The 10,228-nt window shown below is 40.1% G+C and overlaps 1 protein-coding gene across 1 annotated transcript; it reads left to right on the top strand.

The window, feature by feature from the left end:
- The first annotated feature begins 1,589 nt into the window (after positions 1-1,589).
- Positions 1,590-9,826, top strand: LOC139765446 (cuticle protein AM1159-like). Its single transcript, XM_071692818.1, has 3 exons — positions 1,590-1,598; positions 3,804-4,036; positions 9,454-9,826. Exons 1-3 carry the CDS (start codon positions 1,590-1,592, stop codon positions 9,632-9,634), a joined length of 423 nt encoding a protein of 140 aa, XP_071548919.1. The 3' UTR covers positions 9,635-9,826.
- The last annotated feature ends 402 nt before the right edge of the window (positions 9,827-10,228 follow it).

Below are 10,228 nucleotides of genomic sequence, written 5' to 3'. Positions count from 1 at the left end.
ATATATATATATATATATATATATATATATATATATATATATATATATATATATATATATATATATATATATATATATATATATATTGCACATAGAAAGGAGAGTGAGTGGTGGGATGAAGTGAAGTTGCTAGCGAAAGAGGGAAGAGAGGCATATGGACGGTACTTACAAGGAACGAATGCAAATGACTGGGAGATGTACAAGAGAAAGCGGTAGTAAGTCATGAAGAAGGTGCAAAGGTTGAAAAAGAGGGCAAATGACAGTTATGGCGAGAGAGTATCATTAAACCTTGAGGGGAATTTATAGATGTCTTGGAAGAAGGGAAATAATGTGCGAAGGACCAAAGAACAAATGAAGGGGGCAATTAGGAAGTGATAACAGGCGGTGCTGGAGTGATGAGGAGATGGAGGATTTTGAATGCTTGTAGAATGTGTTTTGAGCTGGGTGGTGTAGGTAGTGAGAGAATCAGGAAGAGTGGTTTCGTGAAAAGGGAAAAGGCGGTGAAAGCCTTGCGGTGGAGGTAATCCAGCAAGTCTGCGGGAATGAATGGTACTGCTGTTAAATTTGTCAAGAAATGGAGTGACTGTGTTGTTGATTAGTTGGTAAGGATAGTTACTGTATGTATGGATCATGATGAGGTGCCTGAGGATTGGCGAAATACGTGTAAAGTGCCACTGTACAAAGGCAAAGGAGATAAGAGTGAGTGTTCAAATTCTAGTAGCAGAAGTTTGTTGAGCATACCTGGAAAATTGTATGGGAGGGTATTGCTCGGGAGGGTGAAGGCACGTACAGAGCATCAGGCCTAGGAGGAGCAGTGTGGTTTCAAAAGTGGTAGAGGATGTTTAGATCAGGTATTTACTCTGATGAATGTGTGTGGGAATAGGTTGTTGGGATGTATGGTAAGATCAACTGGTCTCACTGCACATCCTTACTACTTACTCCCTACAATCGAACGAAGAGTTTATTGACATCCTTAGGAATAAAAAAACCACATGGCATCACAACTTTACTGGACATAAACATAATACTTGACTATGTGTATGTGTGTGTGTGTGTGTGTGTGTGTGTGTGTGTGTGTGTGTGTGCACATATTTATTTTTCCATCCTAGAACAACATGTTTGGCCTCATCATATAAGTAATAGTCATATAGCTCAGTTTATGTGGTTTCAATTCTAATACGAGCGTGTCTTGTGATGAAATTAGAACGTGCCAGATTGAAGGAATATGTGAGGACACCTACCAGGATAGCGAGCAGTGAGGTTATAAATGTTGTGTTTTCTCTCCCCTCAAGAGCCATGCAATGTCAGTGAACATCAGAGGATCGAAGGTTTCTTTCTTGAAAGCCCGCACACCATTCCACGATGCTTGCTCTATGTTGTAGGTGGTGCAATTTCAGGCAAAGTTAAAGAGAGCAATTATAAAAAGTTTACTTGTGGGACATGGAATAACTGGTTTGTCAAGATAGAGAGTGATTGTTGAAGTGCTTAACCTTATGTTTCCGAGGCTCACAGTCGGGTGGGGTAGGCGGCGGGTATATATAAGTGGATCAGTCTGGATATCCCTCACAGTTGGTCCTCAGGCAGTCAACATGTACACGGTATGTGTTCGCCTACATTCACATTGGCCCATTTAGTATTTCATTGGTCGAGTATTGCTAGAATCTATATCTACTCTTATGAGTATGTACTGAAATCCTTGTATATCATATCATGCAAAGAATATATATATATATATATATATATATATATATATATATATATATATATATATATATATATATGTATTACTTATTTATTACACTTTGTCGCTGTCTCCCGCTTTACTGATGTAGCGCAAGGAAACACGAAAGAATGGCCCAACCCACCCACATACACATGCATATACGCACACGTCCACACACGCACATATACATACCTACACATCTTAACGTATACATACATATACATACACAGACATATACAAATATACATATGCACATAATTCATACTTATTGCCTTTATTCATTCCAGTCGCCACCCCGTCACACATGTAATAGCATCCCCTCCTCCCCCTGCGAGGTAGCGCTAGGAAAGGACAAAAAGCCACATTTCTTCACACTCAGTCTCTAGCTATCATGTATAATGCACCGAAACCACAGCTCCTTCTCAACATCGAAGCCTTACAAAACTTTTCATGGTTTACCCCAGACGCTTCATATGCCCTGGTCCAATCCATTGACAGCACGTCGACCCCGGTATGACACATTGTTCCACTTCACTTTATTCCTTGCACGCCTTTCACCCTCCCGTATATTCAGGCCAAGATCGCTCGAAATCTTTTTCACTCCATCCTTCCACCTCTAATTTGGTCTTCCACATCCCCTCGTTCCCTCCACCTCTGATACATACACCTCTTTGTCAATCTTTCCTCAATCATTCTCTCCATGGAACCAAGCCATTTCTTACACCCTCCTCTGCTCTCTCAACCACACTCTTCTTATTACCACACATCTCTCCTACCCTTTCATTACTTAATCAAACCACCTCACACCACATATTGCCCTCAAACATCTCATTTCCAACACATCCACACTCTTCTGCACAACCCTATCTATAGCCCATGCCTCACTACCATATAACATTGTCGGAACCAATATTCCTTCAAACAAACCCTGTTTTGTTCTCCGAGATAACGTTTTCGCCTTCCACACATACTTCAACGCTCCCAGAACCTTCGCCCCCTTCCCCACCCTAAGACTAACTTCCGCTTCCATGGGTCCATCCGCTGCCAAATCCACTCCTAGATATCTAAAACACTTCACTTCCTCCAGTTTTTCTCCATCCAAACTCACCTCTCAATTTACTTGTCCCTCAACCATACTGAACCTAATAACCTTGCTCTTATTCACTTTTACTCTCCGCTTTCCTCTTTCACACACTTTACCAAACTCAGTCACCAGCTTCTGCAGTTTCTCACCCGAAGCAGCCACCAGAACTTATCATCAGCGAACAAGAACTGACTCACTTCCCAAGCCCTCTCATCTACAACAGACTGCATAATTGTCCTTCTCTTCACAATTTTTGCATTCACCTCCTTGACAACCCCATCCATAGATTAATTAAACAACCATGGAGACATCACGCATCCTTGCCGCAAACCGACATTCACTGGGAACCAATCACTTTTCTCTCTTCCTACTCGAACACATGCCTTACATCCTCGATAGAAACTTTTTCGACAAACCCCCGACAGCCAGGACCAAACTCGGGTCCCTTGCGTGTCAAACAGGAGCGCTACCTCTAGGCTATGATCGCCCCGGGGTTCGATTCTGGCTGTTGGAGGTTTGTATGTTATATGGAAGTGCGCATTCATATGCACTATACAATATTCGTATATGCATACCTCCGTGTTGTACAGTTAGGTTCTGCAAATTGATATCTGTTGGTTGTTTTAGCCTGATGGGATATGACCAGTGCATCCCCCTTTGCTCACCAACGAAAGACGAAGGGTATTCGATTACATAGTACTCGTACAGTCATTCTCTATTAGGGGCGATCATAGCCTAGCAGTAGTGCTCTCTCCTACCACGCAGGGGTCCCGGGTTCGATCCTGGCTGTTGGAGCATGTATGACCTATATATATATATATATATATGCATATATGTATGATCATTCTACGAACGTTAAATTTTCAATTTTATTTTCAACGAGCAGGCTCTGTCAGCTTCATATGTTATTTCCTCTTAAACGAATCTGAAAAAACCAGTTCACGGATTCAGAAAAGAATATAGACATCGAGTGACAGAAAACGTTCTTATTTCCAGAAGTTATTCCTTGTTGCCTTAGTGGCGGTGGCGACCGCGGCGCCACAGGGCAGCTACTCGGCGCCCCCAAGATACACTTCTGATGAGATTCCCATCCTGTCCGACAACCGTGAGGGACCTGATCAGCATGGCAACTACAACTTCAACTTTGAAACTGGTGACGGCATCAGTCGTACCGAGGAGGGCGCCCCCCAGGGAGAAGAAGGAGCTGTGGCATCCCAGGGATATTGGACGTGAGTGAAACTTGAACCAATTTTATTTTTGGAATTGATTGTGGTAAATTTTGCCGATATTCGGTGTTCAACTTACATGTTATGTTCACATGATTCAATCTTCATATCATCCAATATCCTACAGCTATTGATTTCAGGTGTATATATATATATATATATATATATATATATATATATATATATATATATATATATATATATATATATATATTTTTTTTTTTTTTTTCATACGATTCGCCATTTCCCGCGTTTGCGAGGTAGCGTTAAGAACAGAGGACTGGGCCTTAGAGGGAAAATCCTCACCTGGCCCCCTTCTCTGTTCCTTCTTTTGGAGAATTAAAAAAAAAAAACGAGAGGGGAGGATTTCCAGCCACCCGCTCCCTCCCCTTTTAGTCGCCTTCTACGACACGCAGGGAATACATGGGAAGTATTCGTTCTCCCCTATCCCCAGGGATAGAATATATATATATATATATATATATATATATATATATATATATATATATATATATATATATATATATATGTATATATATATATATATATATATATATATATATATATATACATATATATATATATATATATATATATATATATATATATATATATATATATATATATATATATATATATATATATATATGTGAGAAATATTTAGAAAAGCAAATGGATTTGTATGTAGCATTTACTGATCTGGAGAAGGAATATGATAGAGTTGATAGAGATGCTCTGTGGAAGGTATCAAGAATATTATAGTGTGGGAGGCAAGTTGTTGGAAGCAGTGAAAAGTTTTTATCGAGGATGTAAGTCATGTGTACGTGTAGGAAGAGAGGAAAATGATTGGTTCTCAGTGAATGTACGTTTGCAGCAGGGGTGTGTGATGTCTCCATGGTTGTTTAATTTGTTTATGAATGGGGTCGTTAGGATGTGAATGTAAGAGTTTTGGAAAGAGGGGCAAGTATGAGAGAGCTTGGAAAGTGAGTCAGTTGTTGTTCGCTGTTGATAAAGTGTTGGTGGCTGATTCATGTTAGAAGCTGCAGAAGCTGGTGACTAAGTTTGGTAAAGTGTGTGAAAGAAGAAAGCTGAGAGATAATGAGAATAAGAGCAAGGGCATAAGGTACGGTAGGGTTGAGGGACAAGCCAACTGGGAGGTAAGTTTGAATGGAGAAAAACTGGAGGAAGTGAAGTGTTTTAGATATCTGGGAGTGGATTTGGCAGCGGATGGAACTATGGAAGCGGAAGTGAATCATAGGGTGGGGGAAGGGGCGAAAGTTCTGGGAGCGTTGAAGAATGTGTGGAAGTCGAGAACATTATCTCGGAAAGCAAAAATGGGTATGTTTGAGGGAATAGTGGTTCCAACAATGATGTATGGTTGCGAGGCGTGGGCTATGGATAAAGTTGTGCGCAGAAGGGTGGATGTGCTGGAAATGAGATGTTTCAGGACAATATGTGGCGTGAGGTGGTTTGATCAAGTAAGTAATGCAAGGGTAAGAGAGATGTGTGAAAATAAAAAGAGTTTGGTTGAGAGAGCAGAAGAGGGTGTTTTGAAATGGTTTGGCCACATGGAGAGAATAAGTGAGGAAAGATTGACCAAGAGAATAGATGTGTCAGAGGTGGAGGGAACGAGGAGAAGTGGGAGACCAAATTGGAGGTGAAAAGATGGAGTGAAAAAGATTTTGAGTGATCGGGGCCTGAAGATGCAGGAGGGTGAAAGGCGTGCAAGGAATAGAGTGAATTGGAACTATGTGGTATACCGGGGTCGACGTGCTGTCAATATATCTATATATATTTTTTTCTTTTTTTTTATTTTCCAAAAGAAGGAACAGAGAACGACGCCAGGTGAGGATATTCCCTCAGAGGCCCAGTCCTCTGTTCTTAACGCTACCTTGCTAACGCGGGAAATGGCGAATAGTTTGAAAGAAAAGAAAGAATATATATATATATATATATATATATATATATATATATATATATATATATATATATATATATATATATATATATATATAAGTTTTTATCGAGGATGTAAGGCATGTGTACGTGTAGGAAGAGAGGAAAGTGATTGGTTCTCAGTGAATGTAGGTTTGCGGCAGGGGTGTGTGATGTCTCCATGGTTGTTTAATTTGTTTATGGATGGGGTTGTTAGGGAGGTGAATGCAAGAGTTTTGGAAAGAGGGGCAAGTATGAAGTCTGTTGGGGATGAGAGAGCTTGGGAAGTGAGTCAGTTGTTGTTCGCTGATGATACAGCGCTGGTGGCTGATTCATGTGAGAAACTGCAGAAGCTGGTGACTGAGTTTGGTAAAGTGTGTGAAAGAAGAAAGTTAAGAGTAAATGTGAATAAGAGCAAGGTTATTAGGTACAGTAGGGTTGAGGGTCAATTCAATTGGGAGGTGAGTTTGAATGGAGAAAAACTGGAGGAAGTGAAGTGTTTTAGATATCTGGGAGTGGATCTGGCAGCGGATGGAACCATGGAAGCGGAAGTGGATCATAGGGTGCGGGAGGGGGCGAAAATTCTGGGAGCCTTGAAGAATGTGTGGAAGTCGAGAACATTATCTCGGAAAGCAAAAATGGGTATGTTTGAAGGAATAGTGGTTCCAACAATGTTGTATGGTTGCGAGGCGTGGACTATGGATAGAGTTGTGCGCAGGAGGATGGATGTGCTGGAAATGAGATGTTTGAGGACAATGTGTGGTGTGAGGTGGTTTGATCGAGTAAGTAACGTAAGGGTAAGAGAGATGTGTGGAAATAAAAAGAGCGTGGTTGAGAGAGCAGAAGAGGGTGTTTTGAAATGGTTTGGTCACATGGAGAGAATGAGTGAGGAAAGATTGACCAAGAGGATATATGTGTCGGAGGTGGAGGGAACGAGGAGAAGAGGGAGACCAAATTGGAGGTGGAAAGATGGAGTGAAAAAGATTTTGTGTGATCGGGGCCTGAACATGCAGGAGGGTGAAAGGAGGCAAAAAATAGAGTAAATTGGAGCGATGTGGTATACCGGGGTTGACGTGCTGTCAGTGGATTGAATCAAGGCATGTGTATGGGGGTGGGTTGGGCCATTTCTTTCGTCTGTTTCCTTGCGATTTATCAATGAGAGATCTAGGTTCCTTTAACTCAGATCCAGTAATATATATATATATATATATATATATATATATATATATATATATATATATATATATATATATATATATATATATACCGTATCTCATGTGTGGCGGGGTGGCGGCAGGAAGAATGAAAGTAGCATGTATGGTTATGTACATGTGTATATATGTATGTCATGTAGATGTATATGTATGTATACATTGAAATGTATAGGTATGTATATGTGCGTGTGTGGAGGTTTATGTATATACATGTGCATGAGGGTGGGCTGGGCCATTTTTTCGCCTGTTTCCTTGCGCTACCTCGCTAACCCGGGAGACAGCGTCAAATTATATTTATAGAAAATATAAATATATAAGTACGTATATATATATATATATATATATATATATATATATATATATATATATATATATATATATATATATATATATATATATATATATATATTATCCCTGGGGATAGGGGATTAAGAATACTTCCCACGTATTCCCTGCGTGTCGTAGAAGGCGACTAAAAGGGGAGGGAGCGGGGGGCTGGAAATCCTCCCCTCTCTTTTTTTTTTTTTTTTTTTTTTAATTTTCCAAAAGAAGGAACAGAGGGGGCCAGGTGAGGATATTTCGAAAAAGGCCCAGTCCTCTGTTCTTAACGCTACCTCGCTAACGCGGGAAATGGCGAATAGTTTGAAAAAAAAAATATACATATATATATATATATATATATATATATATATATATATATATATATATATATATATATATACATATATATATATATATATATACTTTCTCGTCTCTCGCGTGAGCGAGGTAGCGCAAGAAAACAGACGAAAGAATGCCCCCCCCCACATACACATGTATATACATACACGTCCACACACGCATACATACACACCTATACATTTCAACGTATACATACATATACATACACAGACATGTATATAAATATACATGTACTTGCTCCCTTCATTCATTTACGTCGCCACCCCGCCAAACATGAAATGACAACCCCCTCCCCCGCATTCGCGTAAGGTAGCGCTAGGAAAAGACAACAAAGGCCACATTCGTTCACACTCAGTCTCTAGCTGTCATGTATAATGCAACGAAACCACAGCTCCCTTTCCACATCCAGGCTCCTCAAAACTTTCCATGGTTTATCCCAGACGCTTCACATGCCCTGGTGGTTCAATCCATTGACAGCACGTCGACCCCGGTATACCACATAGTTCCAATTCACTCTATTCCTAGCACGCCTTTCACCCTCCTGCATCTTCACGCTTCGATCACTCAAAATCTTTTTCACTCCATTATCCCACCTCCAATTTAGTCTCCCACTTCTCCTCGTTCCCTCTACCTCTGATATATATATCCTCTTTGTCAATCTTTCCTCACTCATGCTCTCCATGTGACCAAACTATTTCAAAACACCCTCTTCTGCTCTCTCAACCACACTCTTTATATTTTCACACATCTCTCTTACCCTTTTAATTACTTACTCGATCAAACCACCTCACACAACATATTGTCCTCAAACATCTCATTTCCAACACATCCACCCTCCAATGCACAACTCTATCCATAGCCTACGCCTCGCAACCATACAACATTGTTGGAACCACTATTTCTTCAAACATACCCATTTTTGCTTTCCGAGACAACGTTCTCGCCTTCCACGCATTTTTCAACGTACTCAGAACTTTCGTCCCCTCCCCCACCCTGTGACTCATTTCCGCTTCCATGGTTCCATCCGCTGCCAAATCCACTCCCAGATATCTGAAACACTTTACTTCCTCCAAGTTTTCTCCATTCAAACTTACCTCCCAATTGACTTGTCCCTCAACCCTGCTGTATCTAATAACCTTGTTGTTATTCACATTTACTCTCAGCTTTCTTCTTTCACACACTTTCATAGGAATATACATATATATATATATATATATATATATATATATATATATATATATATATATATATATATATATATATATCATGTGACACTCAAGGCTTCCTATACTTGCAAGATAAACTTGATTTCAGAAGCTGGTTAAGGCATGAGTCAGGTCTTTATGTGAAGCAGAGAGGCATGTGAAATGGACCAGTATGTGTGGCAGGCCAGTCTGAGAGTAGTGCAAGTATGGAAGGCAGATCAACATGTGAGAGAGATTAGTGTGTGAAACCAGCTAGACTGTGTATGAGAGAGGCTACTATGTGACGCAGGCCAGTATTTAAGGCGAGAAAGTTTATAAGATAACTTAGTTCATTAGATACGCTAGTATATTACATGCTATTGAAGTTGAATCCAATCCTGCGCAGGTTCTCCTTCCCTGACGGCAGCGACGCTCATGTTGAATTCATCGCTGACGGAGATGGCTACCAGCCCGAGTCTGATCTGCTGCCCGTGGGCCCACCCATACCTGAACACTCCCTCATCCAGATCGAGAAGGCTCGTTTAGAGGATTCAAAAGGAGTCAAGACGTCTTACACCTCCCCATAAACTAAGCCTCAGTACTCTCAAACAACGGCAGCATAACCTGGTGATAAGTGAGTGATGGTGGTGATGCTGTGGTCATCTCTACCAACAGTGTCAGTCTGGTCTTGTACAACCGATATCTTTACTCGCTTGTTAATCTATTGCTTTAGCTAAATATGCTGAAAATGAAAGCAGTGCTTGTAAATATATTTACAACATTAAAGAGTGATGCATACCAATATCTCGTTCCATTATCTATCCTTGTACATTGTTAATCAATTATATATTTTCAATACTCAGGACATACTTTTGCACTGAGGATTTTAAAAGACTCATATTTACATTTGTCTAATGTCAATTATTTGAGTCACAGAAAACATTTCATTTGAGGAATGGACGACCGATGATACAATCTTTTCATAAATCATAGAATCAAAATGTTTCTCTAAGCCATGGTAAGTCATTTCTCACAAATTCGCTGCTTTCTGTCAGACTTAAGAAACATTGATTTGACCGGAGTAATGCCATCTCAGTTATTAACTCTTAACTCCAGTACCACGACAAATATCACTGAATCTTCTATTTCTAAATACACAAAGAATTACAACCTTAATATTA

This window comes from Panulirus ornatus, chromosome 55 (assembly GCF_036320965.1).
Source record: "Panulirus ornatus isolate Po-2019 chromosome 55, ASM3632096v1, whole genome shotgun sequence".
NCBI lineage: Eukaryota > Metazoa > Arthropoda > Malacostraca > Decapoda > Palinuridae > Panulirus > Panulirus ornatus.
Note: the sequence above shows the minus strand (reverse complement) of the source record. Positions and strands in the feature narration are given on the sequence as shown.

Coding starts and splice junctions, on each gene's coding strand:
- LOC139765446 (XM_071692818.1), top strand. Junction 4,037..9,453: donor GCATCCCAGGGATATTGGAC/GTGAGTGAAACT, acceptor AATCCTGCGCAG/GTTCTCCTTCCCTGACGGCA.